The sequence below is a fragment of the Panicum virgatum genome, chromosome 9K (genome assembly GCF_016808335.1).
Source record: "Panicum virgatum strain AP13 chromosome 9K, P.virgatum_v5, whole genome shotgun sequence".
NCBI lineage: Eukaryota > Viridiplantae > Streptophyta > Magnoliopsida > Poales > Poaceae > Panicum > Panicum virgatum.
In genome coordinates, this window is record NC_053144.1 from 3292299 (window position 1) to 3316661 (window position 24363).

The 24363-nt window shown below is 47.5% G+C and overlaps 3 protein-coding genes, 1 long non-coding RNA gene and 1 pseudogene across 6 annotated transcripts; 2 read left to right on the plus strand and 3 right to left on the minus strand.

Annotated features, from left to right (window-relative positions):
* Positions 1–94: 94 nt before the first annotated feature.
* Positions 95–3487, minus strand: LOC120649383 (5'-adenylylsulfate reductase-like 5). Of its 2 annotated transcripts, none has more exons than XM_039926172.1 (4): positions 3167–3487; positions 1702–1883; positions 1457–1581; positions 95–888 (listed from the first exon to the last, which is right to left on the minus strand). In XM_039926172.1, exons 1-4 carry the CDS (start codon positions 3356–3358, stop codon positions 473–475), a joined length of 915 nt encoding a protein of 304 aa, XP_039782106.1. In that variant the 5' UTR covers positions 3359–3487; the 3' UTR covers positions 95–472. The 2 variants fall into 2 exon arrangements, with proteins under 2 accessions (XP_039782106.1, XP_039782107.1); XM_039926173.1 differs by having other exon boundaries at positions 1457–1569; positions 3167–3456.
* A 243-nt stretch (positions 3488–3730) lies between these two features.
* Positions 3731–9626, plus strand: LOC120649384 (elongation factor P-like). 2 transcript variants are annotated; one of them, XM_039926175.1, is made up of 11 exons: positions 3776–4007; positions 4579–4609; positions 4700–4713; positions 4847–4897; positions 5013–5082; positions 5927–5993; positions 6104–6171; positions 6675–6798; positions 8542–8581; positions 9041–9108; positions 9259–9626. In XM_039926175.1, the coding sequence occupies exons 1-11, from the start codon at positions 3801–3803 to the stop codon at positions 9263–9265; spliced, it is 747 nt and encodes a 248-aa protein (XP_039782109.1). In that variant the 5' UTR covers positions 3776–3800; the 3' UTR covers positions 9266–9626. The 2 variants fall into 2 exon arrangements, with proteins under 2 accessions (XP_039782108.1, XP_039782109.1); XM_039926174.1 differs by lacking the exons at positions 8542–8581; positions 9041–9108; positions 9259–9626 and adding an exon at positions 7041–8535 and having other exon boundaries at positions 3731–4007.
* A 2242-nt stretch (positions 9627–11868) lies between these two features.
* LOC120649385 lies at positions 11869–18958 on the minus strand (annotated as a pseudogene).
* On the plus strand, positions 14868–17146 carry LOC120649386. The gene is made up of 2 exons (XR_005665246.1): positions 14868–15567; positions 16906–17146. It is a non-coding gene; the product is annotated as an uncharacterized LOC120649386 (long non-coding RNA).
* A 3200-nt stretch (positions 18959–22158) lies between the features above and the next one.
* LOC120649387 (protochlorophyllide-dependent translocon component 52, chloroplastic-like) lies at positions 22159–23531 on the minus strand. Its single transcript, XM_039926176.1, has 3 exons — positions 22773–23531; positions 22573–22671; positions 22159–22466 (listed from the first exon to the last, which is right to left on the minus strand). Exons 1-3 carry the CDS (start codon positions 23462–23464, stop codon positions 22280–22282), a joined length of 978 nt encoding a protein of 325 aa, XP_039782110.1. The 5' UTR covers positions 23465–23531; the 3' UTR covers positions 22159–22279.
* Positions 23532–24363: the final 832 nt, after the last annotated feature.

Genomic DNA, 24363 nt, shown 5'->3' on the forward strand with positions numbered 1-24363 from the left:
ACGTGATCTTGTTTTTTTCCAAACAATAATGCAATATAGCTACCATTACAACTCACGAGAGCAACTGAGTTCCACAGATCAGAGCACTACTCAGTGGCCCAAGCTCCAAGCTCTTCATTCTTGATAACAGTGTAACCAAGTTCTTTAATGGAGAATAACAGTGTAAATTACAATGCAGCACCACAAACAGAAAGAAATCCTAAAAAAGAAACTACAAAGATGTTCATCATACATGGCCAATTTACTGTAGTTAATGGACAGAAAGATTAGGCATTGCATCAGAAAATGCAATGCAAAGGTATTCCTAATATACAGCAGCACATGATGTCCTCAAAATTTACATGCCTGTAAGGTTTCCCCACTTCCTGACTGCACAGAACAGAGAACCATGGTACATAGCAGGATGGGAAACAAAGATTAAGTGGTCTCACCATGTGAGCAGCTACCCTAACAAACGACACCTCCGAAAAGCCTAAGCTTGCCTTGAAGACGACGGTTCACCCAGTGAAACAGAAGTAAACGAGGATGCCCAAGCTCGGGCGTTACTTGCTCCTTTCCTTAGGTCTGTTGCCTTATTGATTAGTCTAAGCTTGCTCCAAAGCCTCCTCACATCAAGTACATTCAATGCTCGATCCAAGAGCTGGTTTGAACCCCTAAGGATCCCCAAGTTTAAGTTTCGGACACGCACAACTAAGAAGGCTCTCAAATGAGACATGACAACAGGTATAAAGTGTGCCGCAACCTTCAAGATGATAAAAAGAACTGCAAGCAACAAAAAGGGCTCATCATTTGCCATTTCCCGAAGCGATCGATCCCATGTCATGATGGACCTCAAGTTTCCTGTTCTCTCTTGCTGCACAATATCAAGATGTGCAATTGGATCTAGACCTGCAGCAGGAAAACATCCATCAGAAAGATGCCTCGAAATACTAGAAGGGGCCTCACGTTATAATTATTCATGTGACAAAAAAATGTAGCATATAACATATCCCTGTTTAGTTATTTGGAGTGGAGTCAATCCATATTATAATGACATGTTGCTATGAGCATGCCCAATTGCCAGATAAACTATTACACCAGGCTGGCAGGCTGCTTGTGTACATTGACAAGCATCAATTATTCAAAACCTCAAAGAGTAAAACATCATAATTAGATTACAATCTTGGTGCATGGCCACATGGAGGCCATGGGTAAGGAGTATTCGAGGCTTTTTCATTCCTGGGTGTAGTTGATTCACCCTTGTGCAGCAGTAATAATTTCCAAGATAAATACTAAAAAACACACAACCAACTAAAAAAATAATCTTAAATAAAAAATACAATGAATTTCCAATAAAGGGAACCCAAGGATTATATTCTCAATCATTAGATCTGCTGAAGTCTCAGGTAAAGCATATTGGAAAGAAACTGTGATAATTCAATAAAGCTATGTATGCATGAAGATTTCTTGTTGGTACCTGTAGTTTCTTTATAGAAATCTACCAGAGAGCTTAGATCTTTTGAACCTCGATACCGAACCATCGTAGTCTCGTTTACCAGAAGAATGGCTGGGAAACCGCGAACACCATATCTTGAAAACAAACTACAGTGAGCAGATGCGGTACAATGAGCAGCAATCCACCGAACAAGCAATTTTTGTTCAAGAATGGACAAATTGCCTCACTTCAGCAGACTAACACTAAAGAGTTCAACATCCACATACCTAGGCGTAGCAGAAGATTCTTCAACAGCAAAGTGATGTATCTGAGGGTACATAGTGCTGAGAGCTTGAAATATTGGCCGGAATTTGTTCGAAAATGGACACCATGCAGCATAAAAGAGAATGGAGTATGAAGCACCCCTACGCCGAAGGTTCAACTCTGCATCAACAGCCTCTCCACTCACCTTCAGCAGAAGACAAGGTATATTAAGTACTACTGAAGAAGCCGCAACTTTCCCAGATTCGTAAACTATCCACATTCATTGCATTGCCAGGGTTTTCAATTAATAATCAAGTAATAAAACAAGATTCTCCATCAAGTAAAAATGTGCCAAAAGTGGATGCTGGTTAGTGGATCTGCAGAAAATTAGGATGATCTGTGTCATCATAATAGCAATAGTTTTAGGTTGATACTATTTCCCATTTTCATTGCCAACATTAACCAAAAAATAAGTAAACATAATTTATCCAGACTTCTTACAAATCCTGTTACAATTGAAATATGGCCTTTTGCTGTGTACATGGATGCACATGTCACCACCAATCAAATATGCCTCGAGTTTGGTAAAAACTTTCAAAATCCAAACCAACATCTCATATTGTAATCATGGCAACATTCTTGTCAGCATTTTGGATGGTTAGGACAGTACATGCATGTACAGAACAAATACATGGAATGATCACTGATAGAAAGTTAGAAACAAACAACTAAATTCCCAAACTGCTTGATCACTGATAGAAAAGTACTGTTGCTATAGCTCATGGAATGATTGAGTAGAAGTTACTACAAAAATAACTTCTCTACTGTCAAATTGCTTGATTAAGTATGAGGGCATGCATGGCATGTGGTATCATCATTGCATCCTCAACGTGTCTTTATTTGCTGAAACCCAGACATGCACAATCCGTGTTGCCCCATACCTTTCCTCGAATCTTGCCCCAATTCCCAAATTCCCTCGAGCCCAAAATGCATCTTACATCTTGTTGATTATCCCTCACAGCACCAATCCTACTTGTCCACCCTCTTTTTAAGTCCACTAGCCTCCTTCTGTTTAATATCAACCAATTGCAATCATAAACACATTTTCTGCACAAACAAAGGTTTATTGAGTGACTGGATTCCTCAATTGCTGTGGTTTATTGTTGCGCCTTAGAAAGTTCCTATGTTGCTAATTTTGCTGCTCTAGTTTTTAAAGACAGGATCAACTAGCAAGGAACAAGATTCGCACCCATCATGTGCGAATATTTCTAGTAGGAAAAAATAAAACAAAAAAAAAATCACGGCATCTTTCTCTGTCTCCCTCCTCTAGTATCTTCCTTTGCTGTACACAAATCGTATCCCGAAGTCGAATTAAAAAGAAAAACAACGCGTCGCTTCTAATTCCCGAGATTTCGACAGGAACGTCGCGGCTCATGGCGGGCGGCTAGTTTGACCGATTAGGCAGGTGGAAGAGGAGAGGAGGCCTACCTCGAGAGGCGGGGACGGCTCGATCCGGACGAAGGGGCAGCGCGATCCGACGGCGTCGAGGAACGGCGGCGCGTCCCTCCGCGCGCATGTTCCCGCGCCTGGCGACCCCGCGGCGGCGGCCGCGCCAGCAACGGCTGCGACGAGGGAGGCGGCCACGGCAACGGCGGCGGCGGCGGCGGCGCAGCGCATCATAGCTTCTCCCCCCCCCCCTCTCTATCTCTTCCCCTTTCGATTCTTCCGCTTCGGAAATTTCTCCGCGTGTGGAGGCTAGATTTGGCAATAGAAAAAAATCGGCGAGGTTATTTTGGGGGGCCGGTGCTGGTGGTGGTAGCCGGTGGGGACGCCCGCGCGGGTACGCGTGCGTGCTGCAGCCTGGTTGGTTGGGGCGCTGCTGCCGACGGCTGACCTCGGGCAGGGGACAGGTGGGTCCCACCACACCAGCGTCTTTTTGGGCTTCAGAGCCACCCAAAAACCAATTCGAAACAAGAGGGTAAAAAATGCCAAAGGGCCCACGATTCCGTGGGCCTGAATCTACTACAAATGTTGGGCTCGGCCCATATCCTAGCCATTTCGCAGCGACCCGCTTCCCTTCCTTCCGCCGCGAAGCCACAAGGGAGCAGCGCCGACTTCCGCGATGCAGATCCTCCGCCGGAAGCTTCTGGAAGCTTCCCGCCGCCTCCCTCTTTTCTACGCCGCGGCCGCCGCTCCCCGCCGCCGCGCTCATGCGGTCGCCACGCTCGCCGCCGCCGCGCGGTGGGCCCCGCCCGCCGGCGCGGGCTCGCTGGCCGCCGCTCCGTGGGCCGCCACACAGCGACGCGGCGCGAAGATGCTCGGCTCCGACGTACGAATTCCCTCGCGACTCTTCTTCCTCTCTTTCCGATGATTCAGCTCAGTCGATCCTTGCCAGGGTTCAGTTAGGGTTTTAGTGGCTTGATGCCGTTAAACTGGTTTTGTTCAGTTGTTTTTGTTCATTTCGCCGCAAAAATGGTTAAGATGTTTTGTTTATTTGTGTGCGGCAGGATTAGTTTGTTGCTCTTTTGTCTCTGGGACTGGGAGAATTCATTCTGTTAATCAGTTCAGGCCGCAGAGGCATGTTATATGGAACGATTATGCAGGGTTTAGCCAGGACTTTATTACAGTAGTCATGATCATACATCTTTGGGATCCAATACATGTCATGGATTCAAATGTGCAAATTTGTAATGCACAGTGCAGGAAAGGGATGTCCTTAAGTAAACTCATTACAGTTAGCAGTCCATGGTCTAAAAATGCCCGTGCAAAATGAATATTTTATGTCTAATTAATATATTTATCCTGGTCCCCCCAAATTCTTCCTTCCAATTCTGCACTATTTTCTCTTTGCTGAAGCACTATGCGCTGATTAACTCTGGGACTGTCTTTGTATATTGTAGGTGAAACTTGGAAATGTAATACAAAGAAGAGGTGTGTGCTTACATCTCTTATGATTTACGTTTTTCTTCAAGTATTACTGACGGTTACTCACTCATCCCTCTGGCCAACCTTAAAATCAAGGTCGTATTTATCAGGTACAGAAGTTCTTTTTTGTATTCTGCATCCATTGGTAGTTACTGTTCTGGTGAATCTTGTATTAATTTATACCTGTGTTCATCACGAGAACAAGCCCTGTATTGTTTCCTGACTTGATTATGTTTTGTTAAGGTAATAAAAGCACAACATTCACATCAAGGAAGAGGAGGGGCCACAATACAGGTTGTTATTTTATTTCATCGTTTATTTGCCGCAGCAATTGGCGTCTCATGCTTCACTAACACAATCGAGTAGTCAGCATTTACACTGTTTGATTTTGAACACTTGAGTGTTACAGGTGGAACTGAGGGATGTTGACACTGGAAACAAAATAACAGAAAGGTTTCGTACTGATGAGGCCCTTGAGAGTATGTTTTTTTTTTTCCTTTTTTTTACAGAAAAGTCAACTTTATTAGCTAAGCTAAATATAGCCATACAAGCCCTTTTTTTTGTAGCCTAACTGCCCCCATGCATGTAACCATCCCCCTGAAATGTGCTAACGTGTGTTTTATGTGGGTACTTCTTTCTCCTGTTTACATTATATTCTTTTAGGGTATCACATAGCATTCACGTGCAAAGCCAATTTTAGACAGTCTCGTATCCTATGGAACATGATCGAACAAATTAAATTGAATTCGTGACCATAATTAATCTACGTAATCATGATGTAGAAACTGGTATATATGGACCAACCAATTTGGTAGTCTTAGGACCAAGACGTTATCTGCCAGCATTATATTAAACCCGTTTGGTAATCTATGATGTCTTTGGACCAAGGAGCAAGCTCCAAAATTATGTATTGTATTAAAGCTTCAAATGATTTGATTACCAGAATTGTATTCTTTTTGCACAAACTAACATTACATTAATAGTATTGAAGAAAATATAAAATATTACGGTACCATATCTAACTGCATTTTGTGACAAGCTGTCCAATTATCTCGGTCCAGCTGGATCCTGGCTAAGTTTCAGCCTTCCTATCTAGCCAACTTCTCTAGAAAGAGCCTGAGCTAATGGCCTTGTATTGACCTGACCACCATTTGCATTGGGAAGGGGACTATAAACACTGGGTTCCAACAGTATCCAGTTTGGTGGTAGTTGGCATCTATGAATATGATAACATGTTTGGTTCAGTTTTTCATGTTTTAAACTTATACAATCATGTTAATAATGCTAGTCTAATTATTTAAAACTCTGTGTGAACAAAATCAGGAGTTTTTGTTGAGGAGAAGTCATTCACATATCTCTATCAGGAAGGAGACACTGTGATGCTTATGGAGTAGGTTTCATTTTCCAATTTTCTTGCCTAAATAACTATTCACATCTAAGCTGTGATGCTGTCCGAACTTATTTTTTATTTGTGATCTAATCTGGTGTCTTTTTTGCCAGGCCTGAAACATTTGAGCAAATTGAAGTTTCTAAGGATCTGTTTGGCAAAGCTGCTGCGTACCTGAAAGGTTCAACTGAGTATTAATGAACAACAAGAAGGAATCCTGATTCTTTTTGAAAATAAAAATGTGCTTATGTTTTTAATAGTTGTACAGTGAGCTATTTAATTCTCTTATGACTCCCTCCTCATATATGAAAGCTGATGGTTGTGTAGTACTATTACCTTTCAGTTTTCCTAGCATGACAAAGTACAAAAATCTCAATTTAGGTTAATACTATAAGTGGACGACTTAAGTTTTGCCAGAGTGATATGTGTAAATCTAGTAATGTTTGTTATTTTTTATAGTTGCCTTCTATTAAATGGCTTAACTTATCATAGTCTCCAACCATAGCACCTCGATTTTAAATTTGCACTGTGCCACTGTCCATGTTTATTTCATATGCTCAGTTTGGAATTTAGTTTATAACGAGTTTGTTAAATCCTTACAGCCTACTTATTTCTCTCTTATTTTTTTGAAAAGAGATAACCAGCTTTTTAAGAAAGCAAAACTTATTTCTCTCTTATAAACAGATGAAATGAAGGTGAACCTACAATACTTTGATGGCCGGCCAATGTCTGCTACGGTTCCTCCAAGAGTGACTTGCACTGTTGTTGAAGCACAGCCGAATACAAAAGGGCTTACTGCTCAACCTCAGTAAGTTTTTATGTTATTTATTTAATCATCCACTTATTTCGTGTAAGATCTGTTTATCATATATTTACAAATAACAACATTTTTTTGTTGCTTTTACCACTTTTAATTTTAATGGGTTAGTTGATAGAGTATATATTCTGGGTGTCTATTCATACTCTGAAAGAAAATAGGCTTGTTAAATGTTCTTCAATGAGGTTATGGTTACATAGTAATATGATTTAATGCAATCCTCTGTTTTTAAGGCGTCGCCTAGGCGTCCAGGTGGTAAAAGATTTGGGGCATCGGGGTCGCTTAACGATGCATGCGTATGGCGTCCGCCTTGACGAGGTAAGCGTCCGAGCGTCGCCCAGGAGACTGGGGCGGACGCTTCACTCGCGGGAATCGAGGAACAGACGCTGCCTGGTGCCAATCTTTCTTGCGCGGAAAGAATCGACTTCCCGCGCGGAAGAATCGGCTCCCGCGCGTTGCTTCCCGCCGTCCGCCTGCCGCGCGGGAAGGAATCGAGATAACAAGAGATAGGGAAGAGAGAGAGAAGTATTAAGAGAATAAACGGACCTTTCCCTTCCCGCGCGCAATCTCGCACGCGCGACCCTGCAGGCGGAGCCACACATCCCTGCGCGCTGCTCTGCTTTCCTTCCGGCGGCGTATCTCCGTTCGATTGAAGTGGAGCGTGTCCTCACTCTGCTCCCATCAGCCGCCAGGAGGCCTTGCCTGCCTCTGTTCCGGCCGCCTGCTCCACCTTGCCTGCCTCGAGCTGTCGAATCTGCTGGCCTGCGGCTCTGACCTGCCTTCCGCTGGCTTATGGCAAGGATGTGGTGGGCTGGATGTCAACATGGGCCAAAGAGCAGGGCAGCTCATTGCATCCTCTGTTTCCTCTATTCATTTCTCTTTTCCCTTATTTGTATATTTGCATATTTATCTAGTCAAGGAAGTAATTAAGGCGTCGCCTTGCCTCGCGCCTTAACCGCCTAGGCGACTGAGCGGTTCCCCATCGCCTCGCCTCGCCTTACCGCTTTAAAAACATAGATGCACTCTAATGAGTAGTGATTAATTGTTTAATGTGAGCATTCTAGTTGGCAGTGAGCGAACAAGATTAATAGCAATTTGCTTTGACAGAGATTATAAGAAAGTTACCAGCATATGCATATATCAAGTAGACACCGGCAGTGGGATACTGGATTGTGGAAATAGGCTAGTCAGCATATGCATATATCAAGTAGACACTGGCAGTGGGATGCTGGATTGTGGAAGTAGGCTAGTTTGTATCATTCAGAATTTGTAAAAGCAAGAAGCTGCAGCCACCTGTTTAAAATTGTCCAAACTAGCTCTTTGGTTACCTGTGCAGCTGTGCTGAATTCAAGTGCCACATCTTGCAATCACCCGTGAGGCCGTGAATGTAAGATATATTTTTGGCCCCAAACCTCTGTTAGACGGTAATGAAAAACATTATTATACAGGATTTGTGACTGCCCAGATCATACTGCAGTAGTTTTTGGCTTCCTAAATCATTGTATTGAAATGATATCTGTAATCTTGAGATTTTTGTCTTCCTAAATCATTGCTTGGTAATCATTGCTTGGTAGTGCATAGGACTTTGTAGACCCAAGATTGATGAGCACCCTTGTTGTCATATAGCACTTAGAACATATCTTTTACTAACACCAGCGTCATAATTTTTACAGTCAGATGTTTTAAGCCTCAGTATTATAGAGTTAACTAAGCACATGCTTGTTATAAATGCAGGTACAAAAGGGTCGTGCTGGACAATGGTCTTACAGTGCTTGTAAGTTGCTGGGCACCATTTTGTAGTTTGCTTACCTAGAACTATTGTTATTATATGCACTTGTTGATCTAGTGCTGTTACCTTTGTTGGATTGTGTATGGAGTGCAGTGCGCATGTTTTTGTTTTCAAAATTTTTTTATAGATCATCTATGTACAGAGCTGATTTGTAATTGCTGAATTGGCACAGCTTTATACTTTTCTATATTTTCATTTGAAGTTTAGGCACGTAACCTTCTCATGATTCACCCTCTTTTTTTCCTTTTGTCAACCAAATTTTGTTGCCACCATAAACTTGATCAGTTTACTTATCTTCATTAATGCGGCACCTTGACTTTACCTGAAAATAAGTTCTGTTCTGAATTTTTTCTGGATGCGTAACTTACTGAATAGTGATTGAACTTTTACGGACCCATGCGTGCTCTATTTCTTACAAACACTAACCTTTTGCTGTTATATCAGGCACCACCTTTTATTGAAGCAGGCGAGAAGATTGTAATCAGTACAGCAGATGATTCATATATGACAAGGTTTGTCATAGAAAGTCTGATCATTTCCTTGTTATATCATAAAAGGCAATTCAGAGAATACAGTTCATCGTTTAGAATCGGCACTGGTTGTCACGTGTCTTTTGATATTTAAATTCCCCTGATAATCATTAAAGTGATTTTGCATTTCAGGGCCTAAGGGATATCTTGTATAGCGTATTGTTATTCCAAATGGGAATTGAATGCATTTTCCCTACTTGGATAAGTTTTCACTTGTGGAGCTACCGTGGCCACCAGCAACCGAGAATTTAGTTTGTAGCCACACATTTTGTACTCACAGGTGTTCTTATTTTGTTTCATTTGAAACATTTATTCAACAGCTTCCTTTCATGGAGAACCATGGGAATTTTTGTGGTAACACACAACACATGTAGAGAAGCCAAGTTGGTAGATATTTTGAATTATTTAAATTCCCTTGTATGGCTTACTGTTCCGCAGAACAATGGGATTTGATTGTCTGGGTTTCAATGCAAATAAATACGAGGTTTGATATTGATCCATATCTTGCATATGATTTACATATCCTGCAGCAGGATGCCAGATCCTAGGCAGTGGTCACTGCAAGAACATACTTCATTTGTAATTTTTGTCGTTGAACCAACGCTGAAAACAACTCGTTGATTATATACAGTTGCTACCGTATCAAATAATTTGCTGTGCTCCTACACATTTCTAATTTGCATTTACTATCAACAACAAACACCTAGCAACAAGAGCCGCAAGTTTTCCTGAACATATATCACTTGTAAGCGTGGATGTAATCTTGGAAGTAGTTCTTCTGGATGAAGTTGGCTAGCCAGCGGGACGCGGCGAAGCAAAGCACGGCCGTGGACACGACCACGGCCCTATGAACAGTCGATGTTACCATCGTTCCCTTGGCGACAGCAAGGAATCCAACAACGGCGACCGATGCGAACTGCAGAGCAACCTCGAGTGCCTTCATGGCCTTGAGCGCGGCGCTGCAGCTTGTACACTGCGCCACATGTGACCAGTACCTGGACGGGCATCATGAGCTTAGCATCACAATTCACAGTTCAGATTGCATTGTAGAATTCTCTGCCAGGTGATGTTTTCTGTCTCATTTACCTCTCCATGAGCTGATCCTTGGTAGGGGTTGGTGGCAACTGATCGACTTGTGGGGTTGCCCAGCCAACCTGATTCTTGCAGAATTTTCTGAACCAGTTTCTAAATGCGATCACCATGTTGTCCGACGAGGTGGGCACATAGCAAGCTTTCTGCCAATTATCGAGGCCTACCGCGGCAAATTTGCGCTCCTGCAAAAGGAATTCAACAGACAAGAGTTATACAAGCCTGAATAACTAGGTTTCAGATATAGCAAAGTTTGGATGCTGGATGTGCCTGGCAGAACTATGAGTTACCTCAACGTGAAGGAGGAAAATGTCTGAATCCAATATAAGGTTCTGGCCTACATGGTACAGCCACCGTGCTGTGATGTTGTGGAGCCAGACCCCAACGTTCCTCGGGAATGCCCAGATCACCCTGCTCCTACCAGGAGCAACCGGAACGCAGAAGAACACCGGAATGCATTATATTCTGTTTATACTCCCTCCGTGGGTGTGGTTGGACTTGCTGAGTACGTTTGTACTCACCCCTTTTCTAATTTTTTTACAGAGGAAGATTCAGACTTCGTTCCCGAAGACATTGAGTAGGGGTTCCGTCCTGCACCCAACCTTGCCTATGGATAGGGTCACCCGCAGGAAGCTCCGTATGGCGCAAGACTCTGATGACCTCTTCGTAGTTAATATCGTTGTGTGGGTTTTAGTTGTTATCCTCACGATAGTGGCGCTTCACTGCCCATTACCGCGTAGAGTTGTACGGTGATGTACCATCTGATGTAATAAATGTGTTATCAGCCTCCTGGGACTGATGTTTGTATCATATTTAAGTCTTCTCTTATGAGGGGACGCTTCAACAACCAACTGTATTTTCTGATTGGCACACCAACTACAAAGATCTGGTAGAACTAACTCCCACTTCGCCTTTGTCGATGTCGGAACGGACGTCGTCGAGGTAGAAAAAGGCTGGAGAGACCTTATTCCAAAACATTATCGTCGCCACCATCTCGCCGATACCGCTGGAGAACCAAACCTTGAAGAAAACTAAAAGACTAGATCTATATAGAGGACGGGTCCTCCTCTACCTACTGGCAAGACCACCGGAGGGATAGAGGAGGGGGACCGAGAGGACGGGGAAGATAGCACCCGACGGCGGAGTGATATGAGTAAATTTAGTAATGTTTATTATTTTATAGTTGCCTTCTATTACAGGGCTTAACTTACCATAGTCTCCAACCATAGCACCTCGATTTTAAATTTACACTGTGCCACTGTCCATGTTTTTTTTCATATGCTCAGTTGGGAATTTAGTTTAGAGTAAAATGCACCAGATGGTCCACCAACTTATAAAAATGTGTCATTTAGGTTTATGAACTCCAAAAGAAAATTTTTAGGTCCATTAACTTGTAATTTGTGTCACTTAAATCTATAAACTTTGAAAATATAGGTTCATAAACTCTGAAAGTTTATTTTTTGGACTATAAACTTGTAATTTGTGTCACTTAGATCCATAAACTCCGAAAGTGCATTTTTACATCCATGAACTTCATCTATGAGCAGTCGTGTGGCTCACACAAGCCCACAAAGATCGTCTCGGTATTTCTGTCCATGAATATCTTTCAACTCCTCACTAAGAACCACTCTGGATTAACCCAAGTCTAATGTCATCACTGAGAACATACTTGATTATATACAGTTGCTACCGTATCAAATAATTTGCTGTGCTTCCTACACATTTCTAACTATCAACAAACTCCTAGCAACAAAAGTCGTAAGTTTTCTAGAACACATCACTTGTAAGCGTGGATGTAATCTTGGAAGTAGAAGTTATTCTGGATGAAGTTGGCTAGCCAGCGGGACACGGCGAAGCATAGCACGGCCGTGGACACGACCACGGCCCTCTGGACTGTCGACAGTACCAGCGTTCCCTTGGCGACCGCAAGGATTCCAACAATGGCAACCGACACGATCTGCAGAGCAACCTCGAGTGCCTTCATGGCCTTAAGCGCAGCGCTGCAGCTCGTACACTGCGCCACGTGTGACCAGTACCTGGACGGGCATCAGCTGCTTAGCATCACAATTCACAGTTCAGATTGCATTGAGAATTCTCTGCCAGGTGATGTTTTCTGTCTCATTTACCTCTCCATAAGCTGATCCTTGGTAGGGGTTGGTGGCAGCTGATCGACTTGTGGAGTTGCCCAGCCAACCTGATTCTTGCAGAATTTCCTGAACCAACTTCTAAATGCGATCACCATGTTGTCAGATGATGTGGGCACATAGCAAGCTTTCTGCCAATTATCGAGGCCTACCGCGGCAAATTTGCGCTCCTGCAAAAGGAATTCAACAAACAAGGGTTACATAAGCAAGTCCGAATCACTAAGCTTTGAGGTAGACCAGAAATCAGATGTTGGTTGTGCCTGACAGAACTCGAGTTACCTCAACGTGAAGGAGGAAAATGTCTGAATCCAATATAAGATTCTGGCGTACATGGTCCAGCCACCGTGGTGTGATGTTGTGGAGCCAGAACCCAACGTTCCTCGGGAACGCCCAGATCACCCTGCTCCTACCAGGAGCAACTGGAACGCAGAAGAACACCAGCAGGTACCACTGGCCGGCCACCAAGAACAGAAAAACCGTGCCGGCGTGTCAAGATGGTTCTACGAATTCCTATCCATCTCGCTTTGCATTGACAAAGGGGGAGGGAATTTACACCTCTTGGGAAAGCGGTGAACGCACGAGCGTGGATGGCACGATGAACTGAAAGTAGTCACGCTCCTGCGGAGACACAAACCCTTGTATGTTCGCCTCCTCGATCTTCATATTGATCGGACCGCCACCCTCTTTATCGTAGTCAACTGTGAAGAAAACAAACAATCCCAATCAGCGAGGCAGAATGCCAAGCGGTTTCTTTTTCACTCTTTCTAGCATGAGCCCCAGTATAAAAGGTCAACAAAAATTAGGCTGAAAGAACCACTTCACTTGAAATGCCAAAGATAAGTGGTGATATTCATGTAAGATCAGGGACTTATCTTCCGGGATCTTCCTTCTTGGGGATTTCACGCACTATCCCCTTGTGCGCATATGGTACAGGGGCGGAGCCACCACTAGGGCGAGCTACGGCAGCCGCCCTAGGTCCCCTCGGCCAAGCTGCAGAGGATGTCCCCAGTCTGGGACCCCGGCATGGGTGCACGGCGGCGTGGTGGCGCCCGAGGAGCCTGGACGCAAGGACGACGGTGAGATTCGAGAGGGCGAGAGGCGACCATGTTGGGTCGTTTGCGTTTCGTCAGTTCGTGGCCTCATGATCCGTGGGCTGCGGCCTCTTCAAACTTCAGCCCAGCGCGGCCGATAGGGTTGCGCGGGGCCTGTTCATCTGCGCGACCGCGCCCCCGTCCGCAGCCCCGCCCCATTCGTCCGCGTCTCCGATTGCAGCCACCCGCCGCCGGCCCCCACCGGCCGCCTTGGCACCTCCCGCCGCGCGCGCCTGCAGCCCGCCTCGACGCCTCCCGCCGGCCGCACGCTCCGCCTGCAGTCCCTCGGCGCCTCCCGCAGGCCACGCGCAACTGCAGGGCACCTCCCGCTGGCCAGGTGGCCATAGAGGATTGGAGATTGGCCCATTGAGGATTTGGTAGACAAAATCTTATAGTATAATTCCGCCCTAGGTGAATTCTTGTGCTGGCTCCGCCACTGATATGGTACATGAGCTGGGTCGAAGAGGTTCTCTACCAGAACATCATACCTGCATTGCAGTTTGCAACAGTGCTACAAGCTACTTATTTTTTTTTGAAGGGTCAACGGGGGGGGGATCACCTGAAATCATTCAATTATATTTGGCCCATGATGGCCGGATAGAAAAAAAATTTACAAGTGTTTGTAGCTTTACATTGCTAAAGAAAGAGCGTTGCACCAGTGGTCACTAATTCCCATATCCTGCCGCGGTAGGCGACAGCTCCACGCTCTAACATCAAGTTTACAATTCTGTAGAAATTGTGGAAGGGGCATGCTCTCCTGTCTGAAAACGATCCCATTGCGACGCTTCCAAAGGTGCCAGCAGCACAGCAAGACAAAAGTATCAAAGTGAGACAATACTTTTGGCTTGCTGTGCTGCTGGCACCTTATGACTGAACCATGAATATCCAAATTTGCAATGCAGCAGGATCGTTCAATGGCAGAAGCATAGCAAAAATGTTTGAGCCTGTACCCGTAGGGAAGATCCCTGATGCCGTAGACGGTGACGAACCCCGGGTCGTCAATCTCGGGAATCAACGGCGGCCGCTTCCTCTGCAGCACGTCCTTGTGCTCCGGCTCGGCCCTCGGGTAGAACCACAGGATGTTGTTCTGCACCACGCAGGGGTACGATGCCACGCACGCCTTGCTGTTCTTGTGCACGGGAGGGCCGAGGGCGGGGGCCTCGGGGATGAACTTGCAGGCGCCGGTGTAACAATCCAAAAATTAGAGATCAAATGAAAATTGGAGCTTACACGTGGCCCCCACACGTCATTCTCTCTCTCTTTCTCTCTACTCTCTCTGTTCTCTCTTTCCCTCCCCTGTTCAGCGTTGGCCGAACGCCGAGGCCGTCGGCCATGGGCCGCGCCCTCGCCACGCCCAGCCCTTCCCCGTCCTTGAATCTCCCGAAGCTGTTGGACCCCGCCACGCGTCGTCATCCCCTGCACGCTCGACGAGGATAGCCGCCGAACCGCCACGGCGATGCCGTGACGACCCGGACGACTGCACCTCGCCCCTTCTCGCGTTCTTGACCGCCTAGACCTTTCCCGCGAGCTCCGAGGCGTCCCCATCCTTCTCTCCCTCCTTCCTGAGCGCGAGCGCCGAGCTCCGTTGTCCCTGTTGCCCGGGAACGGCTGTCGCCGCCACCATGGCCGCCGCCCCCTCCTAGGCCGCCGCGGAGCTCACCCCTCCAGCCTCCCTCCGCCCCAAACGACCCCACAGCTAGCTCCCCGTCGCCGCTCTGAAGCTCCTGCACCCGGCCTCGCCTTGCTTCTTCCACCAGAACGCCGCCACCACGAAGCAGGGCCGCCGCCGCCCCTAGGCCACCGTCGAGCTCCCACCTCCGCCCTCCCACGGCTCCGATTGGCCTCGGGAACGGCTTGCTTCTTCCACCAGAACGCCGCCACCACGAAGCAGGGCCGCCGCCGCCCCTAGGCCACCGTCGAGCTCCCACCTCCGCCCTCCCACGGCTCCGATTGGCCTCGGGAACGGCTTCACCTCGCCCAACGGAGCTCCCAAGCCCAGCCAAGCCGCCTCCCTGCCGCCGGAGTAGCCCCGCCGCAGCGCAGGGCCACCGCCAGCCGCCGGCGCCTGTGGGCCGCCCTCCTCAGACCACCTCCGCCCCCACCAAGCACCTCTACTGGTTCGTCTCAGTCCCCTCTACCTTTTCCCCCACATCTCCCTTGCCGCCGGCGAGCAAAAACGCCGGAAATCCAGCCGCCCGACCCTCCTCTGTGCTGTCCCGTCCGCCAAGGACCTCCCGTGAGAAGAAACAGAAATCCAAGGGCCTAGATGCAAAAGTTCGTTTCCTTTTTCTTTTGTTTTCAAAAACAGCAAACTTGTAAATTCCATATAAAATCGTAGAAAAATCAGAAAAATTCAAAATAAAATGTTTTGGAATCCTTAGATCAAAACCTACAACTTTTGTTACAGTCACATGTTCATATTATGCTTCTATTTTAATCTAGGATAAAGATTAGATTAATTAGCACACAAATGAATCTCCTGTTGTAGTCATGAACTAAGGCTAGTTTTTGGATAGTATGCTACAACATAGATGAATAGATTACTGTAAAAATTTGAGAACATTTTGACAAATATAGCTATAGGTTTCATTAGATTTTAATTTATGCCTATGTTAAATAGAATTAAATTCACAGGGTTCTATTTTAGTTTTACTAAGCTGTAATTTTTACAGAAGCCTTAATTTAGTTTCTTGATGCTATAGAAAAATTTTGGTAATTTTTTTTAATGTATAACTAGTCCTTTTGATTTATTCATGAATAAACTTTGTAAATCGAAAGCCCTAGTTTCTTTCATTAGAAAAATCTCTTATTTTTACTAGAGCTTAGTTTTCAGTACATGAACGTGTATGTAAAATTTTAGCTACTGAAACTAAGTAGTTTACTCTGTAGATTTTTAGTTAGATAAATGCCTAGGAAAGGAATCTAAATTCTTGTGCTTTCTGTATAGCTCAATAATTTATGAAAACTTTACCACCAGCTAATCTTAAGGAATTTAACCTACTGGTAAAATTTCATTACCAGAACTTGCATTCTTTATCCTAGAGATTTGTTTTTGTACATTAGTAGTGATAGATTCATGAGTTTTTATGATTTATTTGTTACATCAAATGACCTGAAAATCTTACTGCACACTAGTAATAAAGCATCTCTCGTAACAAAATCAGCACCATTCGATGCTTTTAGCTTTAGTTATAGTTTTCCCTTGCTTTCCGTGTGTTAATATGATGAAAGACACTTTTTCTGCATTTTTCTGTCCTAATATAAAAGAAAAGCAACACACCCAGCTCTTTTATGAGTTAGTATAGATAAAATTCCTACTCTATAAATGACTGCCCAACAGGCTAAAAAAGAAAGTAGTAGCACCTTTCAACTTAAGTTTAGTTGACCTCCATTTATATCAAGAAATAAATGCATTATATTCGTCTCATACATATGCATTGTTGCATTTCATTTAGGTACGATAGAAGAACCGCGGGAATGACGTGATGATGGAGTCGAGCCAGAAGACGGTGAATGTGGACACGTCTAAAAGATGGACGGATGGATCCCGATGTGCACGACCGAAGGAAGATGCTCGTTGAGAAATTCTCCTCTAACTAACAATGACCTAGTGTTATTCCCAGGCAAGCCCCGGAGCATAACCTATTATTTTAACTTATGAAATGTTATATATATATTTACTTGATTATGCATTAAGTTTCTAGGCGTTGGATGAAACCCTAGTTGCATGATTCCTAGGTTCCATTGGACGGAATACTAGTATGTGTATGTCGATATCCTCGCCATGCTAAAAATAGGATTCGGTAGAAGTCGAGTAATTTCTTGTTACTCGCGAGATATATGATGTCTTTATGATTTGATTATGGAATATTGGAATATGGAGGAAAGGAAAAGAATTGGAGACCGGACGGGAACTGTCTAGCCCCGTCTGTGTCGGTTAAGGACCGTACCATTGTCGGCCCTGCTGATCATGTTTGAATTGTACTAACTGCATGCCGGGAGTAGGAGGTAGTCGAAACCGGTAAGCCGAGTACTGCCTTACTTCGAAAGTACAGGACTCCTTCCCACCCCTTAGGGCGAGTCGAGTAGTCGCGGAGAATTGGGATGCATGTATTTACTTTTGGTGGTCTCTCGTTGAGCTCGGCTGACTATACGCTGGTGGGGCGGTCCTGTAGTTCGAGGCGGGGAGGGGAATGGTTGGTTCGTATTGTCCGACGGGGCAAATACATGCCGTGTTGGTTAGGTCCACCTTGCAAGGTTAAATCGGATCGATTCGCCGTCAGTCGCTCTCGGGCATGAGCATCTTGATCTCCGAGTCACATCGTAGTAAGGAAATGAAACGAAATGATATGATACATGTTGATGTCATTTAATCAATTATTGATTGTTATGGATCTGCAAATCATAGATGTGTAGCAAGTTTATAACTATAATTTGGAGCTAAAATTTTGAAATTAAGGATCTACCCTTAGATGCTTTTCTGCAAATAAATCCACCAGCCAGAAAGCTTTGCATGTCTAGATATGTGGGCTAAGTATATCCAAAAGTCGGGTAAGTCTTGCTGAGTATTAGTGTACTCAGGGTTTGTTGTTTACCCTGTTTCAGGTATAGAAGCTAACCAGGATTCGCATCAGTGGGCTCGATGTGACGTCCTCACTTGTTCATAGTTATCGTTTTGTTTTATTGGTTCTCAATCAAATTTCTTTCTCTCAGGTCATATTCTCTTCCGCTGCTGTCATTTATTTTATGTAAATTCTAAATTTAAAGATGTTTTGTAAATAATTATGTTATTATCTATTTTTATGAAATTATATCATGCTGGTACTGTCTGCGCTCGCCGTCGCGCGAGACTTCTGGTGTGTTTCGATCGGTGTGTGGGTTGGAAACAGGCTGTCAGGTTACACTTAATTAAGCTAATGCGCCTGATGCGCCAGATGATGGCCATTACGCTTAATTAAGCCGTTTAACTTGACGGTTCTGTCACAGCCGGCGCCGTCGAAGCACCAGCCGTGGTACACGCACTGGAGGCGGCCCTTGTCGTCGATGCGGCCCTCGGAGAGCGGCGCGAGGCGGTGCGGGCAGGCGTCGTCGAACACGCGCCACTCGAAGGTGCCGCGGTCGTACCAGGCGACGACGCTGAGCCCGAGCACCGTCTTGCCGTGCGGCGCGCCGGGGTCGAGGTCGCACACGGGGGCGAAAGGGTACCACTGGTCCAGCCAGTCGAACCGCTCCTGCCCGGACGCCGACGGAGACTCCTCGGTCCGCGGCGTCTCTGCTGCCACGGCCGACGCCGACAGCCGGGCAGCGCGACGCCGCCGCGACTGCACGATCTGGGCGCCGCCGCTTAGCCTCCTGGATCTCAGTGGCCCGGCGAGGGGGAGTGACGGGCGCGTGGCGCGCGAGCGAGAGGAGGGAGAGGGGGTCCATGGCGCGGCGGCGGCAAGCGCGGCCACAACCGGGGCAGATCTCGCGGCGTCGCGAGGAGCCGGGAAGTCGTGGCTGTGGTGTGGCGGGAGGACTCGGGGTCACGCCTTCCCTACAGTCGATCCGACCGTTTTCTATTTTCCATTTATAGTAATTTTTTGTCATTTTCTGACAAAAATATTTTGAATTTTAAAAAAAATGGAGAGAGAGCCTGAAAAAAATTGAAGATAAAATTTTTAGAAAAACTTGAAGAAAAAACTTTTACATTCAAAATGAAAAAAGTTCCGGTGAAAAAAGTTTTGAAAAAGGTTTGCATCCAAATATCAAAAATAAAAAATAAAAAACAAAACAGCTCCGCTATCTAGGGAGCTCGCGGCCGCCCGCCGGGGGATCGAGCGCGCTGCCATGCCGCACGCGGAGCTTGCCCAAGGAAGCCCGCCGTCCAGCCGCGCCGCTCCACCTTGCTGCGCTGCCGCCCTCACCCAACCGCAGTACCCTGCCCTGCCCAGCTGCCACCACTCCGCAGGCGCTGCGGGTTGGATGCAGCAGTGAAAGAGGAGAGAGAGGAAGACGAAAGAGAAAGGGGGAGGACGAAACACGAAAGGAACCGGAGGAAAAGGATAGAGCTTGCCGCCAGAAGTGGGGCCCACCCACGTGAATCACCTCTATGTGGACGGGAATCGACCGTGAGATGGGTTATCAACGGGCGACGGTAAAAACAACATGGGCATGCGGCTCCTGCAGTCTTGTGGGCCGGTAGTGGCGGTTGGATCAGGCGATCAGTACAGGATCCCATGTCCTTCTTGCACCTGTGGTCTGTCGATGGCGGACACTTGGGTTACTGTAAATCAATTTGCATGCTTGGTTGGGATAAAAAAACGGGAAAGCTATATGATGCCCGAGCATTTTCAAGCCTCCTCACACTCGAATTTGTAGCAAATGAGGAGACACCACCCTACCTCAGCTTCCTCAATCCTGGCGAGCTTCTTCTCCACCTATGGCGAGATCTTGGGCGAGGTTAGGATTTGGGGTTGAGGTTTAGGGTTGGGGTTTGGATTTGGGTTCCGGCGATCTCCATTGCCGGGTTTAGAAGGAACGTTGGGGGTGGGAGGCCAGCCCAGCAGCGCTGGCGCGGGCGCGGGGGAAGCAAGGCCGGCGGTGGCGGTGCCACCGGCCGGGCGGTGGAGGAGGGCGGGGGCGGGGGCGACAACGGCCATGGCGGTGGCAGCTACAGTCCGGGAGGGGCGCAGGAGGGTCTTGCGAGATTGCATACTTGGTTGGCAATATCCCACTCACATCAAAATAAGAACAAGAAGATCTGGAACAAATATCTCACAAATAAGCACATAAAATATGTATCCGAAGAAATATGGAAATTATGATATCCACTGCTAAATGACACAACTAAAATTGCTAGGGTGGCAACAAATAACCCATAGAGAAGCAACCCGGAAAAAGCGGTGCGGCTATGTAAAGTCACCGTCTTTTGCGCGGTCGGTGGCATTCGGTGTCGCCACAGCACCCGGCCACCATCTTCACATATTGGTGGTTGACAAGTCGCAAAAATTTTGGCAAAGTCGAACGTAAATGCTTTGATAGTTTGGTGATCCTCATCTTCTAGATTATTTGGAAAGAACGAAATTGCCGAACTTTTGATCATGCTTCTCTCTCGGTGAATGAGGTTGTTAGCTTAATTTTTTAGGAAGCCTTGTCATGGCGACACGCAGGCTTTAGGTCTTTGGAACCTTTTCTTCTTTGTTGTGACATCATTCCTACCCAGCTTGTAAGTCGCTTAACAGTTGCTTTGTAATCGCCTACTACTGAACTCTCAGCCTATCATGATCTCGTCGTTGTATCCTCTTCATTCTTCTCCTCTTAATGAAATACGTGTTTAGGCACGTTCGCTAAAAAAAGAAAAGTCACCATATCCTCAAAGCAGCGGTGCGGTGGGTTCGGATCCACGCGAGAGAGAAAAAACACACCCTCAAAGCAGCAGCATTCTAACTTTCTAAGTTACAGTTACAGGTCAGAAAAATTGAATTCTCTTCGTCGTCCAGAGCGCGTCACTTGTAAGCATGGGAGTAATCCTAGAAGAAGAAGTTCTCCTCGATGAATTTTGAGAGCCAGCGAGACGCGGCGAAGCACAGCCCGGCCGCGGAAACGAACACGGCTCTCTGAGCAGTCGACATGGCCAGCGTCGTCTCCTTGGCGACCACGAGGACACCGACGACAGCGACCGACACGACCTGCAAGGCGACCTCGAGCGCCCTCATGGCCTTCAGCGCCGCGCTGCAGCTCCTGCAATGCACCACGTGCGACCAGTACCTGTCCATGGCATCTGGAGATGATGAGCACCACCCGAGCTCACCGTGATCCTATGGTGTTTGTTGCTTTGCTTAAGGTGAATGTGAAAAACTGGTGCTAGATGATCTTGGGCTTAGTTACCGCTCCATGAGTGTGTCTGGCTGTGGGGTCGCCCAGCCAACCCGATTCTTGCAGTACTTCCTGAACCAGTTCCTGAAGGCGATGACCATGGTGTCCGACGATGCCGGCACATAGCAATATTTATGCCAGCTGTCAAGGCCTGACGCAGCAAACTTGCATTCCTGCAAAGGGTAATAGATCTTCTGTTGGAACCGGGCCGCCGACGCACAGCGTGCCCGCCACACACCCCAGGCCGTCGGGCCGCCACACACGAGCCCGAACACACAGCAGCGGGTTTTAGGTCTGTTGGGCCGACACTTCCCCCAAAAAGCTAGCCCGTTAGGAGGTTGCACCCTCAACCTTATAAACCATACTTGCCCACCCATAACTCACAATGTGGGACTATTCACAACAATCTCCCCCTCACACATTGGGCCGAGACTTGTCCGAGAATGCACTGGGCCGACCTGAGCTCTGATACCAAATGTTGGAACCGGGCCGCCGACGCACAGCGTGCCCGCCACACACCCCAGGCCGTCGGGCTGCCACACACGAGCCCGAACACACAGCAGCGGGTTTTAGGTCTGTTGGGCCGACACTCCCCCAAAAGCTAGCCCGTTAGGAGGTTGCACCCTCAACCTTATAAACCATACTTGCCCACCCATAACTCACAATGTGGGACTATTCACAACATCTTCAACTAGTTCAGCCCGAGAATGTACAAAGCATTCATGCATTTGGCTTTCCGTCACCTCGACATGGAGGATGTAAGCATCTGAATCCAGCACACGGTTCTGGCCGACGTGGTAGAGCCACCGTGGCATGATCAGGTCGAGCCAGACCCCGAAGTTCCTCGGGAACACCCAGATCAGCCGGCTCCGGCCAGGCGCCACCGGGACGCAGAAGACCACGAGCATGAAGCCAGCGAACAATGTCGTTCTGTTGGAATGGCTCGCTCTATGGGTTCGCCGTGGCATGTCATCACCTGCATTGGCAAAGGCCAAATGGAGAGGGGATGCACACCTGAATGCTAGTCCCGAAGCTGTAGAACGTGCACGGCGCAACGAACCTCCAGGAGCCGCGCTCCCACGACGACAGGAACCCGGCCATGCTCGCTTCCTCTATCTTCAGCTTGATCGGGCCGTCGCCTTCTTTGTCGTGCTCAACTGTGAAGAGACGAACACCTTCATTACAGGACTGACAGAGCAACTCCCTTCTGAAAATTCAGAGTAATCTGCCTGCATTGCCAGGGATGGGTGAGCTCAGGGACATATCTCCCGGGATCCTCTGTGTTGCGGGGCCCGCCTATCAGCCCCTTGTGGGCATACGGGACATGGGAAGGGTCCATCAGGTTCTCTGCCAAGATATCATACCTGCAATGGAAGCAGTTCAGAATTCTGAATGTGCATTGCAATGGAAGAATCATGAATGGATATTCAGAAGAAAGAAGAGGCTGAGCAATTTAAATTTTTACCCATAGAAGAGATCTCTGATGCCGAACGCGGTGACGAAGGACGGGTCGTCGATCTCTTTGATGTACGGCGGGCGCTTCCTCTGCAGCACGTCCCAGTGCTCGGGCTCGGCCCTCGGGTAGAACCACAGGATCTTGTTCTGCACCACGCAGGGGTACGACGCCACGCACACCTTGCTGTTCTTGTGCACGGGAGGGCCGAGGGCGGGCGCCTGGGGGATGAACTTGCAGGCGCCGGCACCGTCGAAGCACCAGCCATGGTACACGCACTGGAGGCGGCCCTTGGCGTCGATGCGTCCCTCGGAGAGCGGCGCGAGGCGGTGCGGGCAGGCGTCGTCGAACACGCGCCACTCGCCGGCGCCGCGGTCGTACCAGGCGACGACGCTGAGCCCGAGCACCGTCTTGCCGTGCGGCGCGCCGGGGTCGAGGTCGCACACGGGGGCGAAAGGGTACCAATGGTCCAGCCAGTCGAACTGCTCCTGCCCGGACGGCGACGGGGACGGCGCGTCCTCGGTGCGCGGCGTCTCGGCCGCCACGGCGGGCACCGACAGCCGGGCACCGCGACGCCGGCGTCCTGGCGGCGCCAGGAGGGTGGCCGTCGGCCTCCTGGAGCTCAATGGCGCGGCGGTGGCGGCGAAGGGAAGCGAATGGCGCCCGGCGCGTGGAAGCAGGAGGTGGAGGGAGAGGGGTTCCATGGCGTGGCCGCGGAGAAAAGGCTAGAGGAGGGAGGCATTGTGGTCTCGTGGGTGCGGAGTGGCCGGAGTGGTGTGAGCGGTGACTGGTGCACAAGGTTCATATTTTCGGCGAAATTTCGGCGGAATTCTGGTGAAAATTTCGTTTCCGCTAGTTACCGGGAAGAGAAATTTCGCTATTTTTCGGTGAATTTCGTTCGAAATTCAAAAATTCAAAAAAATTTGTAAAAAATATGAAAAAATATGATAAAAAACTAGGTGCTTTTTTGAGCGAGTAGCACTTGAAATTGTTCAAATATAAGTTGATTTGGTTGGTTAAAATCACTAAATGAGTTCGGACCCGTTAACGATGAGTGGACCCGTTAACACGGTAAACCTTATCTGCTCGTCAGTCGTCACCCCTCAGGGTCGCCCGAGCATCTTTTTTCCCCTCCACGGTCTTCTCTCTGGTCCCCTCCGCTGCCGCCGGCGATTTTCGCCTCCCCACACCGAAATCTCGGCGGAAAGGCGGCGAAATCCGGGCGGGATGGGGCGGATCCCGTTCCCTGGATGAGCTGCCGGAAGGGCGCCGTAATCCGGGCGGATTTCGGTCTAATACCGGCGGAAAACCGGTGAAACCGACCGGATTTCGCCTCGGCTCCGGGAACTAAGGTATGAGAAGGTTTTTTTATGTTGATGCTTGTTGATGTCGATCTAAGTTAGTTGATTTGAGATTCTAGAGACCATGTGACATAGAAAGCATATGGACCATGTGACATAGAAAGCATATGGAAACCCGCCACTTCCGCAGGCAGTTGCAGCATTGCCTTATTTGGATTATCACGGCTACCTACCATATGGAGCTCCACAGTTGCAATATCACCCATCTACGTACGTGTATTTGCCACCAATAGACGAGCCGT